The 21,409-nt window shown below is 37.9% G+C and overlaps 1 protein-coding gene across 1 annotated transcript; it reads right to left on the minus strand.

Annotated features, from left to right (window-relative positions):
* Nucleotides 1-9,583: 9,583 nt before the first annotated feature.
* On the minus strand, nucleotides 9,584-20,971 carry ubxn7 (UBX domain protein 7). Its single transcript, XM_034314709.2, has 11 exons — nucleotides 20,849-20,971; nucleotides 18,160-18,313; nucleotides 18,006-18,073; nucleotides 16,281-16,346; nucleotides 15,401-15,513; nucleotides 14,913-15,059; nucleotides 14,377-14,467; nucleotides 13,292-13,419; nucleotides 11,917-12,397; nucleotides 10,543-10,622; nucleotides 9,584-10,400 (listed from the first exon to the last, which is right to left on the minus strand). The coding sequence occupies exons 1-11, from the start codon at nucleotides 20,952-20,954 to the stop codon at nucleotides 10,239-10,241; spliced, it is 1,596 nt and encodes a 531-aa protein (XP_034170600.2). The 5' UTR covers nucleotides 20,955-20,971; the 3' UTR covers nucleotides 9,584-10,238.
* Nucleotides 20,972-21,409: the final 438 nt, after the last annotated feature.

Genomic DNA, 21,409 nt, shown 5'->3' on the forward strand with positions numbered 1-21,409 from the left:
TTTTTCTGTAACATTTCATTTTGTTTGGAATCTAAAATGTTTTTGTACTGAATCAATAATGTAGAAGTCAGAAAATAAACATCTATAACAAAGTTTGTACTTAAAAAAAAATAGGGTGCCAAGACTTTTGCACAGTACTCTGTGTGTGTGTGTGTATTTATATATAAAAATTATTATTAAATCTATTTTTATGACGTTTGCTCATTTCAACCTTGACATTTTCTTGCTCTAATGGCAGATAACTTCCTTTAGAAATAAATAAAATTGTTAAAATTATCTACTAATACAATAAAACAAGTTTCAAGTGTGAAATTATTAAAATGTGTAGAAACGTGTAAGCTATTTATTATTTAGAAATATTATAAATACTCTATCATTTATTACTAGACCTAATGTTATTAGTATTATTTACTGCTATAATGTCATTAATATAATTTATATTGGGTTTTATGGTAATTTCAGTTTTTTTTAGGATTATAGTGTTTGTTAAAAGCATCACATTTTTAGTGGAAAAATAAAGGAGATGCGTGAACAGGATGTTCATGTGGAGATTTCTCACACAAATAAACTCTGCTTTAATGCTTTCATGCAAAAAATATTTACATTCGTTAGATATTGTCCTAAAAAAAACTTAAAAGTGCATGATATGAATTGTGATTCTGTGTAAATATCAAATATTAAAAAGTAAATGGATTGCCCATGAGGCTAAAACAGAATGCCTGAAATAAATAAATGAATAAATAACTTATAATGCTGCATATTTTTTTAAATTCAGGCTAAAATATGTCATGCTGAAGAGCAAAAGTTTATAAAATAGCATTTCTGAACATATAAAAAAACACTAGTTTAAAATAAACTAACAAACAAACTAGTTTTTTAAAATCTAAGTTCAGTGGAGTCTGACACAAAAAAACAATTTTTACTTTAAGTTTTTCATTATTGATTTTTTTTTTTTAGTTTTATGTAGAAAGTTGGTAAAGAGCGAGAACAACAAATAATCTAGAAATCCCCAGACGTTTATGTTTATTTACATTAATGTCACAAACTAATGTGATTTTATATCTTAGATTTTTTTCAAATATATAAAAAAGAGCCTTAAATCGACTGTGCAGGAGTGAGGACACTGTGCAGGAAAGGGTTAACTTTGTTTAATAGAAAAGATTCTTAAAAAAAACAGGAATATTTAAGGATTATTTTGGAAATTTATTTGCATAACATTTGCATAACATTTGCATAACGTCATTATAACGACATCATAGTTTGTATTTTTCCTTTTTATGTTGAAGATTCATCTTTTTTACACACAGGGGAAGGGTGAAAGGTCATCAGGTTTATCTTCAACGCACTTAATTCCTTTCAGCGTTCAGGCCAAAAACGCTGCGTTCTTGTGTTTAAGTGTTTAAAGAGTAAAGTTCATTCAACTCAACACAAATCAACACAACTCAACTTAACACAACGCCTCAGAGGAGCCGTGTGTGTGACACAACTCAGCTTCCTGTGCACAACCAAATGAATACACCTCATGCCTTTCTTTCTTTCTTTCTTTCTTTAATAAGATCAACGTGGTGTGAACGTGTTTAATTCGGCTCACGTACAAAGTCTCATTCGATATCACGCTTAGCATTAGCATGCCATGCTAACGAGCTAAACGCTAACGCAGTAACACATTAACTAACTTCTGAGAAAGTGATCGATTCGCCCTCGATTCATGCAGCTGCATTTATTTTTTATTAAATTCCACTCAAACTGATTCTGTTAGCTTTAAATGGGCTTTTAATACATTTTTTTTTTTTTTTTTTACACTTTACCACTGCAGTTCTTTAACAAGTTCTTGCACGATAAAAATATTGTTTTGGTTTTAATACTATAGAAATGTAATATTATTTAATTTCATATCATATTTAATATTAACATTAAAATTTTATATAAATGCAATACTGTTTATACTATTGGTATTTAGACTTTATTATTAATATTCAATATTATTTTATTTATATTGTGCAAATATAATACAATGTAATTTTATATTTAGTTATTAATATATATTAATATTTTTATACATTATTATTTATTTTATATATTATTATATATAATTATACATTATTATTTTTATATAAATGCAAAACTATTTAATTTTCTGTAGTACTTAATGCTATTTATTTTTATTTTGTATTTAATATTAATGAAATTATTATTGTTTTATTTATACTTTATAAATGTTATAAATGTAAATCTCTAAATGTAAATAATTGTATTTATTGTTTATTCTTATTGTTAAATATTTTATTTATGCTATAGACATTTTATTTTTTATCTAGTTAAATCTAGTTTATATAAATTTTTTAATATGTAAACGTTATGCTGCATTTTATACAATAAAAAAATTGATATATAAATAAAACATTAGACAAACATTAGAAATTTGTGCTATTCTGGATTTTAGAAAGCTTTTTAAAAATGTTTTTTAAATAAATAACTTATAATGCTGCATATTTTTTAAAATTCAGGCTAAAATATGTCATGCTGAAGAGCAAAAGTTTATAAAATATCATTTCTGAACATATACAAAAAAAAACACTAGTTTAAAAACAAACTAACAAACAAACTAGTTTTTTAAAATCTAAGTTCAGTGGAGTCTGACACAAAAAACAATTTTTACTTTAAGTTTTTCATTATTGATTTTTTTTTTAGTTTTATGTAGAAAGTTGGTAAAGAGCGAGAACAACAAATAATCTAGAAATCCCCAGACGTTTATGTTTATTTACATTAATGTCACAAACTAATGTGATTTTATATCTTAGATTTTTTTCAAATATATAAAAAAGAGCCTTAAATCGACTGTGCAGGAGTGAGGACACTGTGCAGGAAAGGGTTAACTTTGTTTAATAGAAAAGATTCTTAAAAAAAACAGGAATATTTAAGGATTATTTTGGAAATTTATTTGCATAACATTTGCATAACGTCATTATAACGACATCATAGTTTGTATTTTTCCTTCCTTTAGTTAAATCTAGTTAATACGAATTTTTTAATATAAAAATGTTATGCTGCATTTTATACATAAAAAATTTGATACATAAATAAAACATTCGACATTTGTGCTATTCTGGATTTTATCTATCTATATCTGGATGTTTATTTTTTGAAGTTAGAGATGTGCTGCTGGTTTGGAGGGAAAGTTGAGGTTTTCTGCGCTGCAGGTCAGTGGCCCGTCTGTTTAAACAGCTGCAGAAACGTGTTTATTTTAGCGTTTTTGTCCACTCGCGTCTAATTCCATTATCTGAACGTTAGCAGCTCTGAAGAAGACTTTGTTCTGACGCTGTGTGTAATCATCCTGATTTCTGCAGAGCGAGCAAATCCATCAGCGACTTTACAAACCACTAGACAGTCACTCAGAATATTTTATAAACCTATTTATTATATTTATATCATAAAATAAACTGCTTTCTGTATTTAGAACCAAAAATATCAGTGTTTAGATTCATGAATGAAACACATTCACTTTTATACAATTGTACACGTTTGTTCCTATCCATATTTTTAGAAAGATATTACAGAGAAATTTCTTTTTCTTCTTTTTGTCTTTTTGTTTCTTTTTCTTTAATTGTTTTTAAACAATTAGGAAACAATTAGAAAATGATATTTCAGCAAACAGATCTGAGAAAAGGCTTCAGGAGAGTTAGAGCAGAACAGCAAAATAAAATGAAAATAAAGGGAAAATGTTTTTAAAAATTATAAGAAAATATAATGTTTTTTAATTAAATGTAACATTGTACATTTTAGATAGATTTTTGCAATAAATAAATAAACAAATAAATAAATAAATATTCCCCTGCAGTGTCTGGCTTTAATTTCTCTGCTGCAGGCTTGATGTGAGCTTCAGTCCACACATCAGAGAAACTGCAAACCAACACGTTATATATTAAACCTCTGGAACTACAATAACACAATGCATGCCTGTTAGGTTTCGTATTGATTTTAAAATTCTGATGCTCACTTTTAAGGCCTTGAATGGTTTGGCTCCTCAATATTTGTCTGAGCTGTTAACCCCCTACACACCAGCACGTGATCTCCGCTCTTCCGAAGCTGGTCTTTTAACTGTACCATCAACTCGTCTTAGAACGATGGGTGATACGGCTTTCTCTTCATTGGCTCCAAAACTGTGGAATTCCCTGAACTCTGAGATTAGAAGTGCAGCATCTCTTAGTGTTTTTAAATCTTCTCTTAAAACATACTTTTTTGGGGAAGCTTTTCCATGTGATTAATTTGCTGTGATTTATACTGGCTCTGTTAAGAATGATTCTTATTTCTATCTTTGTATTTTATCTCTGTTTGTATTTTATTTTATTGTATCGTTTTAATTTGTATTTCAGTGTATCTTAATTTATGTAAAGCGCTTTGAGATGCTAAGTTAAAAGCGCTATATAAAATAAAGTTTATTATTATTATTATTATTATTATCACTAGGACTCACACACCGCTCTGTGATGTTTCACACAGACGCACAAACGTGTTGGTGATTTGTGTGAGGAAGTGAGAAAGAGAACTGTACAAACCAGCGCAATCATTTTTCATTTCCTGTGTAGAAAAATCCTGCAGCATTTACACCACGCTGCTGCTGAGCTCTGGACTGTGATTGGTCAGAAGAGAAGGTGTTGATTAATGTTCTATAACAGCAGCTCTTTGTAATTATTTGTAATTAACACACTCGTTCTAATACCTTCATTTCTGTAATAATATCGTTTCTGTAGCAACAGCTCTTTCACAGCGACTTTTCTGCAAGGAGAAATGTATCAGTGTGTGACATTGTCATCTGTCTAACATTTATGGAAGGAGTCTCCAGTGTCAGCGCTTTGTAACAGTCAGAGGTAAAGCTGTAACTTGAAGTTTTCCGACGTCTTCAGGACAGAGGAGTTTACGCTTCTTTGCAGTTTCACAGTAACAAGCGTATAGTTTGTATAGTTTAGAGAGAGGATAAAGAGAAGGAACGAATGTTTATATAAATATACAGTTCTGTGCAAAAGTCTCAGGCACGTGTAAAGAAATGCTGTAGAGTAAAGACGCCTTCAAAAATAATGAAATTAAATGTTTCTACATTTAAAAAAATCCTATAAAGAGCAGTAAACAGTAATAAATGAAACAAAGTCAATATTTAATGTGATGATCCTTCACTTTAAATAAATAAAGCAGTATCTGAGGTGCAGTGTGTGCAGTTTTATAAGGAAATGAGCTGGAAGTGTTACTGAGCATCTTGCAGAAGCAGCCACAGTTCTTCTGGAGACTTTGACTGTCGACTCGCTTCTTATTTCTGCAGCGAAACCCAGCAGCCTTCATTCTGTTTTTATCTGAAAAGTGTCTCTTATGGAATCTGCTGCTTTCTTTACTGACATACAAACATTTTTCTGGAACATTTCATTCTGTGCTGGAAAACTAATGTTTGGAATCTAAAATGAATCTATAATGTAGAAGTCAGAAAATAAACATCTATAACAAAGATTGTACTAAAAAAAAATAGGGTGCACAGTACTGTATAAACACCGATCAGCCTTAACATTAAAATCACTGACAGGTGAAGTGAATAATGTTGATTATCTCGTTACAGTGGCACCTGTAAGAGGTGAGATTTATTAGGCAGCAATTGAACAGTCAGTTCTTGAAGTTGATGTGTTGGAAGCAGGAAAAATGGGCAAGCGTAAGGATCTGAGTGACTTTGACAAGCGCCAGATTGTGATGTTTAGACGACTGGGTCAGAGCATCTTTAAAGCAGCAGGTGTTGTGTGGTGTTCCCGATGTGTGGGGGTTAGTACCTACCAAAAGTGGTCCAGTGAAGGACAACCGGTGAACCAGCGACAGGGTCATGGGCTCCCAAGGCTCACTGATGCGCGTGGGGACTGAAGGTCCGTCTGGTCCGATCCCACAGAAGAGCTACTGTAGCACAAACTGCTGAAACATTAAAGCTGCTCTGATAGAAAGGAGTCAGAACACACAGTGCAGCGTGCTGCGTATGGAGCTGCGTAGCTGCAGAGCGGTCAGAGAGCCCATGCTGACCCTGTCCACTGCCAAAATACCTTTCTGACCTTTTGAATTTAAATAACTCTGCTAGATCACTAAGGGCATCACAACACAGGTTTCTGATGGTTCCGAGGTCTAGATTTATGTCGAGGGACGACCGAGCTTTTTCTATCATTGGTCCAAAATTGTGGAATATTCTCCCTTTATCCCTAAAACTAATTTCTGCAGAGTCTGAAGTTAAAAACTTACCTTTTCTCTCAGGCCTACAACTCTCTTTGATGTCTTGTCATTTCTGATTAGTATTTTTGATGTAAATTCCCTTTATCATTGCTTTGCGGTCTTTTTTTTAAAATTTTTTTTAGATATTTATCTTTTGTCTTTTATGTACAGCACAATGGTCAACTATTGTTGTGTTTATTTGTGCTATATAAATAAAATTTGATTTGATCTGAAAAGTGTCTACAATGGACTCGTGAGCATCAGAACTGGACCATGGAGCAATGGAAGAAGGTGGCCTGGTCTGATGAATCACATTTTCTTTTACATCATGTGGAAGGCCGTGTGTGTGTGTGTGTCACTTACCTGGGGAAGAGATGGCACCAGGATGCACTATGGGAAGAAGGCAAGCTGGTGGAGGCAGTGTGATGGTCTGGACAATGTTCTGCTGGGACACCTCAGGTCCTGGCCTTCATGTGGATGTTCCTTTGACACGTACCACCTACCTAAACAGTGTTGTAGACCAGGTTACACCCCTTCATGGTAACGGTGTTCCCTAATGGCAGTGAACTCTTTCAGCAGGATGATGCTCCCTGCCACACTGCAGAAACTGTTCAGGAACGGTTTGAGGAACATGACAAAGAGTTCAAGGTGTTGACTTGGCCTCCAAATTCCCCAGATCTCACTCGATCGAGCATCTGTGGGACGTGCTGGACATCAAGTCTGATCCATGGAGGCTCCACCTCACAACTTACAGGACTTAAAGGATCTGCTGTTAACGTCTTTGTGCCAGAAACCACACACACCTTCAGGGATCTAGTGGAGTCCAGGCCTCGACGGGTCAGAGCTGTTTTGGCAGCAAAAGGAGACCAACACAATATTAGGCAGGTGGTCATAATGTTACGGCTGATCGGTGTCTATAAATGAATGTTTATAGCTGCTGTAACGTAAGTGAGAACTGGAGCTATATAAAAGTGTTAATAAATAAAATTTGGTAATTGTTGGTAAATTGCAGTGGTGTAAGAGGAATAAAATCCTCGAGGAACAAACTCAGGATCACCCTGATACGTGTCAGAGAAAAAAAACTGGAGATGGAGATCCCTCTCACGGACTTCTGTGATTTTTTTTTAAATTAAATTTTGGAAATAAATTTTTAAATTTCTTTTCATTCACCAATCCCAAAGTGATATGTGACTTTAGGAAGCGTGTACGCTGGGAAAACGGTGTTAAAGTACAAATCCATCCGAATAAAATGATACCAAATTCATCAGCTTGCACTCACAGGAACCTCAAAATAACTGGAATTTCTGCTGGTGGAATTAGCTGATGGTGTTAAACAACATCTACTGACTGACACAAATCCAATCATATGCATGTAGATCAGATAGAAAGAGTGAAATCAGATGATCAGACTGAGCCTTCACTCTTCCATGTGAGGGTTTCTGTTTGTTCCTGTACGGAAACTTGTTATACATATGCTGTTGAAATGCACTGAAAATGAGAACCTCGGATCTCGGCTTTGGAGCGTGATGGGAACGTTGAACTTGGATTACTGTGTTAGTCTCATCCTCCTTAATCCGTAGTGTGAAACTGGGGAAAATCGGAGAAAATCCGACTTTCTCCAATTTTCCCAAAATTCACACCGGAGGTTAAGGATTTCAAGACTAAGGCAGGAATCCAAGTTTGACGTTCCCATCATGCTCCAAAGCCGAGATCCGAGGCTCCTGTTTTCAGCATATTCCAGTCATTCCAACAAACCTCAGATCTCGGCTTCGGAGTGTGATGGAAAGCTCAGACTTGGATTCCTGTGTTAGTCTTGACCTCCTTAATCTACTGTGTGAATTTTGGGAAAATCGGAGAATGTGGGATTTTTCATCCAAAAAACAGTAAGGGGTTAGTTAGTCTTTGTGTATTTTTGGGCAAAAAATTCGACTTTCTCCAATTTTCCACAAATTCACACCACAGATTAAGGAGGTCGAGACTAAGACAGGAATCTGAGTTTGACGTTCCTATCACACTCCAAAGCCGAGATCCGAGGTTCTCACTTTCGGTGCGTTCCAGTTAGTACAATATTCAGGTTCTGAACAGCTGCAGGTTCTGGCAGAACTTTAACACACGGTAAAATAACAATTATTACTATTATTATTATTGTTTATAAAAATGCAGAGCTTTTGGCTTCTCGTTTCCAACATACATACCGAGACGCCAGAATGTGGCTTTTGGCGAACGACTTTTGATCCTGATAACTGAAGTGATTTGATCCATAAACCTGTAACTCTTACTGACAATTATTTTATTTTTTTAAATTAAAGTGCCACTTATTTGTCAGATTTTCATAAAATTACAATTACAATAATATTAAAATGGATTAAAATAATTTCAGCTGAGGTGGTATAGAGCGCACCGGCAGTTGATTGTTTTCCTCTAACAGCACATCCTGCAGTGTTTTATTCCTCTTACACCACAGCAGTTTACCAACAATTACTGGAGACTCCTTCCATAAATGTTAAACAAACACATTTCTCTTTACAAAAAACTTCAAGTCTGCTGTTGCTATAGAAACGATAACATATTAGAACGAGTGCATTAATTATAAATAAACCTGTGATTTGCAGCTGCACTGCTGCTGTTCTAGAAAACTAAGAGCAACGTTTGAGGTGTAAGAGGAATAAAACACTTGTGGACATGCAGTTATAGGAAAATAATCAACTCTGAGGCAGTAACAGTGACTTCACTTCATCACCGTTAATTATTTTTGTTATTTTTTCAGGTTCCTGATGTTTAAAATCACTCCTGAGTACTTTACCTGTGCCGCTGTTTCGGTTGTGTTTGTAACGTGACGTCGTCTACTGTTTATTAGTTTTCTGAAAAATTTCGGAAGTTCATAATTACTGTAATTCCATACTATGGAAATGGACAAACCGTAACAGGAACAAACCATCATGCTGGATATGAATTAGTTACACTCCTGAAACTGCGATTATTAGAATAATTAAACCAAACACACACACACACACACACACACACACACACACACACACACACACACACACACAAACACACGCTTCTTTTTTTTCACGGTTATATTTGAGAATCAACATTTTTTTTTTTTTGTGGAAATGATGCAGCATATAAAAAAAAGAGACAGAAATTTCACTATAAATGTAACGTCCCACACCATCGCTGCTCCGTGCCGAGGATTTGACGCTTTTTTAAAGATTCCTCCGAAGTCTGAAGACCCGTTCCGGGTGAATCCATCGCCGAGCTGCGAGAGCTGCGAGAGGACGCATGCCGTCGTCGACTTCCCCTCAGCGCGCCGACATCGGCGTCGCTCCAACAAGACACGAAAACCTCGAACCAGGACGTTTCTTTTAGTGAGGATTTGCGTTTAATTGTTTTTTTTTTTAAACTATGTACAAAAAGTGATTAACTTGCAAACTAGCTACAGAACGTAACCAGCTGGTTTGCTTGCTCATTAGCTAGCATGCTAGTTAACAGGCTAACTAGCTAGCAGAGAACGTTTCACACGTTGTCACGTACATGTGGATGATGATTTGGAGTAATAAAATGTTTAGAAAGTATATTGTGAGATATTTTGTGGCGTATTTTATTGCTCACGTTTATTTTTTTTGCTGAACTTCACTTGAGCACTTGAGAAGGCCACAAGGGGACTCGACCGAGGGGAAGTAGACAAGGGCATGTCACAAACAGTTTCCGAACAGTTCGGGGTTTAAATCCTCACAGAAATAAATGATCTGATTTCTTTTAAAGTCACTCGTTCACTGATCCGAAGTCATCGGCTGAACCTGACTGAGTTCTTATCCCAAATTATTCCATGATTATTGTTTGGAAAACCGGAAAAGACCCGGAAGGAGCAGGGATGCGCTGAGATATTCACAAATAAATATGAACGTGTGGTCCGTTTCGAGGGAACGCGGTCCTCTCTGGCTCCGTGGAGAACGACGGATGAGGGACGAGTATGACAAACGAACGTAACAGAGAGGGCGGGGTTAGTTCCTCTCCTGCACAAACACAGTCTCCTGAGGGCAAAGCCCCGCCTCCTGCAGCGTGATGTCATAGTCCAAATGAGCCAGCTTCCTCCGTGGGAAGTTAGTGACGAGTTCGAAGCGTTCGTTCGGATATCCGTTCGACTGGACGTGTCTCACCAGAGCCTGCGGGGGGAAAAACAACAACGCAACCGCATTCGTTAACGTGTTACACACAACACGCACAAAAACAGAATTAATAAATAAAATAAAAACGCGTTAAAATAGTGCTTTGTTACGTTTTGGGAGACTCTGGAATCTTACATACCATGAGCTTAGCATTAGCAGACAACGCTATCTGTTCCCTCCGACCGTCTGGGTATCTCAGCATTAGACGAGCCTTTGGACCTTAAAAAAACAAACAAATAAACAAAACAGACCAATCAAAAGACAGCAGGGGCGTGGCTACAGAGACCTGCAGGGGATGTAAAGGGGAGAGTTTTTTTTTTTAAAGATTTATAGAAGAAAAAAAGGAGGAGGAAGGAATGAGGACAAGAAGAAGAAGAAGCACGAGGAGGAGGAAGAGGAGGAGGAGGAGAGAAAGAAGGAGAAAAAGAGGAGGAGGAGGAGAGAAAGAAGAAGGAGCAAGAGATGGAGGACAAAGAGCAAAAGAAGAAGGAGGAGAAGAACAAAAGGAGGAAGAGAGAAAAAAGAGGAGAAGGAGGATAAGAAGAAGAAGAAGAAAGAGGAGAAGCAGCAGGAGAAGAACAAGAAGAGGAAAAGGGGAGAAAAAAGGAAGAAGAGGGGAAGGAGGAGGAAGAAGGGAAACAGAAGGAGGATGAGGAGAAGGAGAAAAAGAAGAAGGAGCAAGAGGAGGAGGACAACAAGAAGAAGAAGAAGGGGAAGAACCAGGAGGAGGAAGGAGGCAAGAAACAGAAGAAGGATGAAAAGAAAGAGCAGAAGCAGGAGGAAGGGGAAGAAAGAGAGGGAGAAGAATGCAGAGGAGGGAGAATGAGAAGAAAGGAGAAAAGAGAGAGAGATAAGGAAGGAGAAGAAGGAAAGAGGTGGAGAAGACCTAGGAAGAAAAGGAGAAGGAGACGTAGGGGGTGGAGGAGGAAGAGGATGAGAAAAAAAAAGGATGAGGAACAGGAGGAGGTGAAGAGGAGAAGCAGGAGGAGAGGAGGAGAAGAGGGAGGATGAGGAAGAAGAAGAGAAGAAAGAGATGAAGGATAAGAAGAAAGACAAGAAGATAGAGAAGAACGAAGGAGGAGGAGAAAGGAGAAGATGGAGGAGAAAGGAGAAGATGGAGAAGAATGGAGAAGATGGAGGAGAAAGGAGAAGATGGAGGAGAAAGGAGAAGATGGAGAAGAAAGGAGAAGAGGGAGGAGAAAGGAGAAGATGGAGGAGAAAGGAGAAGATGGAGGAGAAAGGAGAAGATGGAGAAGAAAGGAGAAGGAGGAGAAAGAAGAGGATGGAGGAGAAAGAAGAGGATGGAGGAGAAAGAAGAGGAGGGAGGAGAAAGCTACTGATAGTCATTAATACATCATCGCCCCCTAGTGGCTTTATCCTGAACTGCAGTAATGAAAATGAAGATGTTTGAACAGATAATTTACAGATTATTATTATTATTATTATTATTATTATTATTATTATTATTATTTATGTTGTGTGTGTTTAAAGCAGCAGCAGGTTGTGTGTGTACCGTTATCTTCAGGCTGTGTGCTTTGGGACGTTGTGATTTTGTGACTTTGGTCGTGATGACGTTGTTGTAGTTGTTGTAGTTGTTGTTGTTGTTGTTGTTGTTGTTGTAGTTGTTGTTGTAGTTGTTGTGACTCTGTGGGTTTGTGGCTCGGCCGCGGCGGCGGCTCCACGTGGTTTTTCTTGCTCTCTTCTTTTCTGTGGTTGGATTCTTTGTGCGGAGACTTCCTGTTCTGGGCGGGGCTATCTGAGGAAGTGGGCGTGGCCTGTTCTGACGACGTGTTTCCGTCTATGGAGTCTTTCCCGCCTCCCTCGTTGTCTGAACCGTCCACTGAGATCATGCCCTCGCTGTCGGAGAAGGCCTCGGCGTCCGAGTCGTTTTCCGACTCCACTTTCTCCTGCCTCGAGTCGTAGTGCGTTTCCTGTAGAGACGCTCTGATCGCCGCCTCCAGCTGACTGTCCTCACTCGCGTCAATCAAACTCTCCTGAGAGGAACGTCAGAGGAATATCACAGCCAAAAAACTCTTTACATATTAACCTTAATATTACGAACATGCTTTCTTAAATTTCCACGTTTCTACACGTCTATATTTTTTTCCCAAATAAACCACAATAAATCTGTATGAATAACAGCACGCTGTAACTAGAAAATTTAATTACGTTTTATTACAATTGTTACGTTTTATTCTCCATATAATCCTGCCATTTTTTTCTTTAAATGTACCATAAAATAAAAAAAAAAAATCTAAAACCTAACCTTTAAGAAGAAGAAATAATTAAAGAATTAAATAATATTTAAATTATTAAATATTGAAGTCGATCAAATTGCAGATCAAACTGATCTCCAACAATCAAAATTGGCATTTTAGGTTTTTATGCAATTTTTAAGGAGTTATTATTGTTAATAATAATTAAAATAATAATAATAATAATAATAATATGATTACTGACTCGATTAGTTATGCTTTTTTTTTATTTTAAAATAGTTCATAAGTTTTCTATTACGTTTTTGTCTATTAACAATTTATTCCAAACATTTTACACCGTCTTAATCTCCCATCACTTACGTTTTAATACTGAAATATTTTCTACATATTTTAATAAACAATATATTTATTGTTTGTGTAAATGTGAAAATTGAAAATAATAATAATAAAAGTAATAATAATAATAATAATAATAAGCCTGAGGGGGGGAAAAAACAGTGATGGACTTCTGCAGTAAAAACACACACACACACACGCACACACGCACACACACACGCACACACGCACGCACGCACGCACGCACACACGCACGCACACACACACACACGCACGCACACACACACGCACGCACACACACACGCACACACACACGCACACACACAGTGATCTTACAGAGCGAGCGCGTTTGGCTGGAGGTTGACTGGAAAGTCCGTCTAACTGGCCGTGTTCCGTTAAAAACCCCGTCACCTGATCCAGGAACGAGGAAACGTCCAGCTGATTCCACTCCACCATCTTCTGACCTGTTTATTACAAAATGACACGAGGAAATCATCATCACTGTCATCATCATCATCATCACTGTCATCATCATTATCATCACTGTCATCATCATCATCATCACCACCATCATCACCACCATCATCATCATCACCTCCATCATAACCATCATCATCATCATCACCTCCATCATCACCACCATCATCACCACCATCATCATCACCTCCATCATAACCATCATCATCATCATCACCTCCATCATCACCACCACCATCACCTCCATCATCATAACCATCACCTCCATCATCACCACCATCACCACCTTCATCACCACCACCATCATCATCACCACCATCATCACCCTCATCATCATCATCTCCATCATCACCTCCATCATCACCCTCATCATCCTCCTCATCACCACCTTCATCACCACCATCATCACCATCACCTCCATCATCACCCTCATCATCCTCATCATCCTCATCATCACCACCATCACCACCTTCATCACCACCACCATCATCATCATCAGCTCCATCATCATTATCATCATCATCAATATCATCATCAATATCATCATCAATATCATCATCATGACCACCAAACCTGCAGCTGCACTACTGTCAGAGCTGCTGTTCTAGAGAATTAATCAACACTAATAAATCTCCAATCGCAATCCAGAACTCTGGGGTTTAAATATTTTATTTTATTTTTTTAATTTCTGTATTTCCTGTCAGTTGTTTCATACTGAACCAGATTTTAGGCAGCATTTATTTGTAGAATATTTAAAAATTAAAAAATGTTGATCCTGTAATCAATGGCCTAGTGATCGGGGAAAACTAATACACGTCTAGAATTTATAATTTTTTTAAAAAGCGCTTCTTATGACTACTTCCTGCTCGCTGCCCCGCCCACTTTGTCTGACAGCCTGCACATAGCTAAGCCCCTCCCACCGCTGTGGAGCGCGTGCGTCTCACCTGTACGAGGATCCAGGATGGAGATGTAAGGGAATTTGTTGAGTTTGTAGAACTGAATGTAGCGCTGACCTTCCTCACTGTCGTGGTAAACCTGTAAACAAACAAACAAACAAACAAACAAACAAACAAATGAGCGTAAAACCAGCTTCTGCTTGAAGAGTTCCTTTTTTTGTAAATACAATAACGTTGAAATAGTAGGTAAGTGTTAAAGGAAAGGATTTTTAAATCTTTTACTCTTTAATTCTCAATATTGGTATATTTCTATTTATTAGAAATCATGAACTTGTGTTAAAATGTATTTTGGATATAAACTTCCTCTGATTTTTATTTGATATTAATTGAAATTACAGTAACAGAAATTATAGTAAACAGTTTATTACAGTAACTCTTTAAAATAAACGCGTTGGATCAGGTGATAGATCAGGGGAGTGAAATATACAGCTCGATAAACACTCTAACCCGGCCCACCAAATAGGTGTTTACTGTTTATTGTTTACTGTTTACTGTTTATTGTTTACTCGGCTGGATTTCAGCACCTGCCAGAAGATGAAGTGTTCTCTGATGATGGCTTTCACTGCCTCGTTACTCCACACGTCTCGGTTTAAACACTGACAGGAGAAATCCTGAACGTTCTGGATGTTTATCATCAGCCACTTGTTCTCCAACTGACCGCAGTTCTTCGCCTGGAGAGTTAGAAACACACACACACACACACACACACACACAAAACAAACACACGCACACACACACACACACAAAACACACACACACAAAACAAACACACACAAAACAAACACACACAAAACAAACACACACAAAACAAACACACACAAAACAAACACACGCACACACACACACACACACACAAAAAGACAAATAATAAATAAATAAGTAGATATTTATGTGAGGAAAAAAAAGTCGTGGCAAAGCAACATGATGTCCATCTGTCCTGTGTGTGTGTGTGGTGTATGTGTGTGTGTGTGTGTGTGTGTGTGTGTGTGTGTGTGTGTGTGTGTTTTCTCACCGTCTCGAAGCTGCCTTTGTGCATGAGCTCGATCGGAGGCCGGAAAAGATCGGCCAGAGTGCTCAGCTTTTTATCCATCGCTCCTCCGTTCCTCAGCTCCTGCTCCTGTCTGACTGGACACACACACACACACACACACACACACACACACACACACACACACACACGATTATACACACTCCTCACACGATTTTCTTCTCCTATGACTCAATAGTTATGATGTTTTTTTTTTTCTCTTCATTCTCTAATGTCGTTTTCACGCTTGCGTGTCGTTGTTTTTTTTTCCCTCCCGGACTGATCTCAGGGTTCGGTCCGTTCGCTGAAGCGTGAAAGCTTCTTTAGAGCCCGGGAGCGCTCCAGAGAACCGAAAACGGCGTGTTGCGGCTTTGCGTGAACAGAACCGTGCTGTGTGGAAGCTCTCTGATCCACCGAGGAACGTGATTGGTTAAAGCTTAAAACAGGTTACTTCCTGCTTTAAGTCTGGTGATGGAGGGAAAACAGTCGTTACGGTCAGCGGAGGAGACGGAACGTCTTATCGCGTGCTGGGGTTCAGTAATCGGCTCAGCTTCGTGGCGTTTGTTCTGAGAACGTCGTGAAAAAACGCACGTCTCGCGTCGACCTTCACGGCTAATAATCTCTTTGTATGCAGGTGTTCCTGTACGAGGACACGCCGTTCTTCACCGCTTGAGTGTTAGACAAATAAAATCAATCATCAGATTCCACCGTTCTGCAAAACTACGTGAACAACACTGACGTATGGAACTGCGCGAAAGCTCCACGCGAATGCACACCTGTAATTATAAGCCCCGCCCCCAGACGAGTCCAGGTGCAGACGAGTGTGAAAATGACATTATTTTACATGATCAGCTCGGGAACTTACTGGTTTCAGTCTGGAAATCCCGAAATCCGTCGAAGATGGACCGAGCCGGTCTCCGTCTCTTCGGTACTGAGACACAGGGAGGAAAGAAAAATAAATAAATAAATAAATAAACAATAAAAGCATAGTCTACTACATTAATTAAAAGTCCACATTAATCTGTATAAATCCAAAAACACAAATTTATCTTTTTCTCGACGTTTCGGTCCTCACTGAGACGGCGTTTTTGTCTGGTGAAAACGGATCTTTTCGAAAACGCTCTCCCAAACGGATAAAACTGGAAATGTCGTTTTTCGCGTTGTAGTGACGACCGAGAAAACGGAGATGTTCAAAAACAATGACGTATTTTTAGTCATGTGACCCATTCAGCTCAAAACACACCAGATGGAGGTGGAGGACGTTGTGCTGCAGCTGTTGTGGCTGCTGTTCAGTTTGAAAGCGCTGTTAAAGATTAACGTCACTTTGTCCAACCTTCAAAGAATTTTTTTTTTCAAAACTAAAGCTAAAGCGTCTTACGGTTTTCCGCGTGCGCAGTATAGCGATGTGAGCGTTCTCAGACGTTTCAGTGTGGACGAGCAATTTTTAGAAAACATTTGAAAACGCCAGTGTAGACGGAGAGAGAGTTATAAAGCGAAAATACAGCTTGCAGATCCGGATTAATCCGGATTAACGTCGACGTAGCCAGAATGTCAGATTTTCAGGTTCTGTCTGAGTTTATAAATTTATTTAGATCAATTTAAAATAAATGGAAATGTCTTGTAAAGGTGTGACGCTGATTAAATAAGTGGGGCGTTATGATAAAAAAAAAAAATAAATCGAATCATGATGGAAAGAGATTTCTAATTTAAAAAAAAAAAAACGAGTCAGTATTTTATTTCATGTCTAGTGAAAAGGAGGAACGATTTATGAATTCTAATAAATTATAATAAATTATAATAAATAATAAGAAATCATTTGACTTTAAAAGCAGCTACTTTCAATCAGAGATCGCAACTGATTTTTAAAAAATGGGAGAGAAATACATCAGGACGTCTGCGATATCGCGGGGAAGTGCGTATTGTGCGACAATTTATCATGATATCGATATTATGGTCACATTATCGCCCAGCCGTACTGACAGCATTATTGGATAATAGGGCCTTTCGCACTGCAGGAACCTTTTCATAGTACCTGAACTAATTGTGGAACTACCCACTTTTTGGTGTTTTCGCACCTCCGGAACTGGGTGTGATTTTAGTACCGACTGCCTTTTTCGAGAACCAGATGAGCTCCTACTCCGGAGCAGGGTCTAACCAGCACAACTGGTACTATCCGTGACGTAAGTAGACGCTGATTGGCCAAACGCGTATGAAAACGCTCTCACCCGCCATGATTTAAAACGCAGTGTAAACATACTGTAGTGTCGACTTATTTCACAAGTATGGAGAACAGCGATAGATGGACGCGAGACACGACAAACACACAGCTCCGATCACAGCGTCCTCCATCCTCCGGTTGTTTACGTTGTTGTTCTTTGTTTCCGTTGTTGAACGCCGCGCACAAATGACGTCGCTGTCGACCGGCTTACGTCACTTCCTAGTGCACGCTGTCGGTGCGAATGCAGCCTTTTAAACGGTACTGGGAAATAGTTCACGCAAAATCGCCCTGTACTTTAGTCCTGTAAATTTAGTTCTGGAACTAAAGCGGTGAGAAAGGCCCTTATGATTAATAATACTGTAAATCAGTCACCTCCGAACAGCGGCTCCGGCTCCACTAGGATCTCCTGCTTCTGAGGGATCGGCGCTCGGACTTCGTCTCTGTCAGGATTTAAAAACACAGCGTCTGTGATTAAGTGCAAGAAACAGGCCGTGGCTGGACCTCCGTGTATTAAATTAACGCTCACTCTGAATGGCATCTGCTCCCTGAAGCTGCGGCTGAACTGGAGCTGGTGCTCGGCTCCTCTGGGACGCCGCCGCCGTCCAGAAACATGGTGACGGCCATCTCCAGGTTGTTGTTACACGCCTCCAGCATGTGTCTCCCGACGCTCTCCGTGGCTCCTGACAAGCGAAAACGCAAAAATCTTCACGTTTAGATCTTTCAGTCACACAATCTTACATCTGATAAAATTCACATGGGCTCTCGCTTAGAATACAACTGAATTCTCAAATCTGTGTAGAAAAGAGGGTTAGTACTGAAGCTTAATAAATTCTCTACACACATCTCGCTAATTATTTAAATGCGCGCACACACACACACACACACACACACACATTTCCAACAAACAAATAAATAAATAAACTTTTTATTTTGCGGTTAATAACATTAGAGTCTGTTGTGCGTTGGTGTGGAGTCAAGACCAACAGAAATCGTAATTAACTACGAGCCGCACAAAAAAAATCGTATTAAAATCGCAATAAAATCGCAGTTTGGTTCGTTTCTCAATGCAAAATCGATTCTTTGATTCTGCAGCTTTTCGCATAATAATAATAATAATAATAATAATAATAATAATAATAATAAGAAGAAGAAGAAGAAGAAGAAGAAGAAGAAGAAGGTAGAAGAAGAATGTAGGTCTCAAATGTAAACGCAATTTTGCAGCTAATAACAGTTTAGTGTCTGTTGTAGAGTCAAGACCAAGAGAAATTGTAATTTACTACGAACGAAAAAATCGTATTAAAAACGCAATTTGTTTTTTTTCCCCTCAATGCAAATCAATTCGCTGAGTCTTTCACATAACGATAATAATAATAATAATAATAATAATAATAATAAGAAGAAGAAGAAGAAGAAGAAGAAGAAGAAGAAGAAATAGAATGCGGGACTCGAACATCGCTCACAGAATCAACTGAGTCTCTCAACAAGAGACGAGCGAATCTCTGTCCTGACTCAAACGATTCACTGACTCAAGAATCGTGGATCAGGTTCACCACACACACACACACACACACACACACACACAAAACCACATAAAAATCACGAAGTCTTTATCAGCAACTGACCAATACTGATTCATTCAACTTAGTGATTCGTTCAAAAAGACTGAATCATTCACAAATGAACCAAAATCTGTGAATCTTTTGGCTGTAACCTTCCACTAAAGTGCAAACACTTCTTTCTTCTCCACGTCTAAAAGCCTCTAACGTTCGATTACGTCACTGAGAGACCAAATAAATCAAACCAGCAAAGACAGGTCGAGACGCCGAACCTCCTTCAACGAATCAGGAAGGGGTTCAGTGTGAACGCTGAGAAAGACTGAGAGGGAACGAGAACCGAAACCAATTACTGAAAAAGTTCCCAGGAAACCTCGTGTGTGAACAGAAGCCGATGCCAGGAAAGAGGCGACTGATTCGCACCGTGACGTAACAAAAGCAGTCTGGAACACGCCACTGGATCAGCCAATCAGAAGCAGGCGTGAAGAACACGGCGCAAAGCTGAGAAACAAGAAGACTGAAACGTCAATTCTGTGAAATTCAGGCAAAATGTGAATTTAAAGTGTGAATGATAAAAATTACCAAATATTTCCAAAAACTGTAGGAAGATAAAGCCCTGGATTTTGAGTGTAAAAAAAGATTTTAAACCCTTTTTTATATTTTGTAAACACTTCCCTGTCAGGCTAAATGCATACTAATGAGCGTAGAAGTGCAAATTATTAAACAAATAATTATTTAATAAATACAATTTTTAAAATTTAAAAAAAAAAAAAAAAAAAAACCTCTTCCTATTCTTTTATGGAACAGAAACAGACTCCGCCCACTTCTTCCTCTTCATTCCGCGCATGCGCAAACGCGCCGCAGTGATTCTCGTTCTGACGAAAAGAAGCGGCGAGTCTTTAAAAAAAAAAAAAAAAAAAAAACAGAAACAGCTTTTAAAGCAACAAAAAGTGAAAGTTTCGACTCAAAACATGGCGTTTGTGTGTTTACACTCAGCCTGAATACCGTGTACACACGCACATGTGCAGGAATTCCCTGTTTAATAGTTTTTAAGACGCAAAAAAACCCAGTAAAAACAGGATGATTTTAGAGTTTGATTAAAAATGCGAGTCTGCTTCAAGCCGCCATGTTGTTCACGTCGCACTGGTCAGCTAAGATTCAGTCTTCTGCAGGCTGAAGAAGTTTTTTGGGGCAAATGGACAACCTGTAGCATGATTATGAAATGGGTTGTGTTTGTTATAAAGCTTTAGGAGAAGACAGAAGGGGTTAAGGAGCAAGTGGAGAGGCAGGAGGATTCTGAATTTTCTTCTCGGAGGCGCTGTAAGTTTACTTCCACTGTGTGATGTGCACATCAGCACCATTTTACTTTATTTTCTACATCATTATCAGTTCCTCAGTGGGTTTATCATTTCCTCTGGCTGAATTAAACAGTGGATTATTAATTCCAGGCCTGAGTTTCAGCTCCTTCTTTGCACAGCCGCTCTTTTCTCTCCGCTTGTGGAAAAAACACACACTGAGAGCAGCTCACACACTGATGCACCTCCAGCTTCTCCTCAAACTCTTTACTCACTTTTTCCCACCAAACACAATTCTTTTCCTTCGCCGATGGAAAATTTATAAACCCACAAACCCCGACCATCCAGAAATAATCCACATATTTACCAGTAATGGCAGTAAACTGTTGAATTAACCCGTTCAGCCCCGGGCCTGAAGCATCTCCGAGAGCCGCCATCTTGCCGCCACTGTCAACAACAACAGCACTGCGCATGCGCACTATTGACCAACCGCAGCGCGCGGAGGCAGGCGCGTCATCGCCTCGGAGTTCAGGGTAATGTAGTCAATAATAATAATAATAATAATAATAATAACAATAATAATAATAATAATAGCAATAATAATAATAATACTAATAATAATACTAATAATAATAATAGCAATAATAAAAGTAATAATAATACTACTACTACTACTAATAATAATAATAATAACAACAACAATAATAATAGCAATAATAAAAGAAGTAATAATAATAATAAAAGTACATGAACAGAATTAAGTGTAAAAATAAAGAAAAAGGAATTTGCTTTCATAAAATGTTTATATTCACACTTGAAAATAAATTATTATTTATTTATTTATATTTTTATTATATCTTAACAGTTTTCATTTTATCTAAACAATTCTAACTTACTAAATCACAAATCATAAAATGATTAAATAAAT

Source organism: Pangasianodon hypophthalmus, chromosome 21, assembly GCF_027358585.1.
Source record: "Pangasianodon hypophthalmus isolate fPanHyp1 chromosome 21, fPanHyp1.pri, whole genome shotgun sequence".
In the NCBI taxonomy this organism is placed as follows: Eukaryota; Metazoa; Chordata; class Actinopteri; order Siluriformes; family Pangasiidae; genus Pangasianodon; species Pangasianodon hypophthalmus.

What these genes read in the sequence shown, in the direction of transcription:
- ubxn7 (XM_034314709.2), bottom strand. Translation starts at nt 20,954, where the DNA reads ATGCGCAGTGCTGTTGTTGTTGACAGTGGCGGCAAGATGGCGGCTCTC. An exon ending in GCCGGAGCCGCTGTTCGGAG is followed by an intron (nt 16,347 to 18,005) that starts GTGACTGATTTA and finishes CCTGTGTCTCAG; the next exon opens with TACCGAAGAGACGGAGACCG. An exon ending in GGATTTCCAGACTGAAACCA is followed by an intron (nt 15,514 to 16,280) that starts GTAAGTTCCCGA and finishes GTGTGTGTCCAG; the next exon opens with TCAGACAGGAGCAGGAGCTG.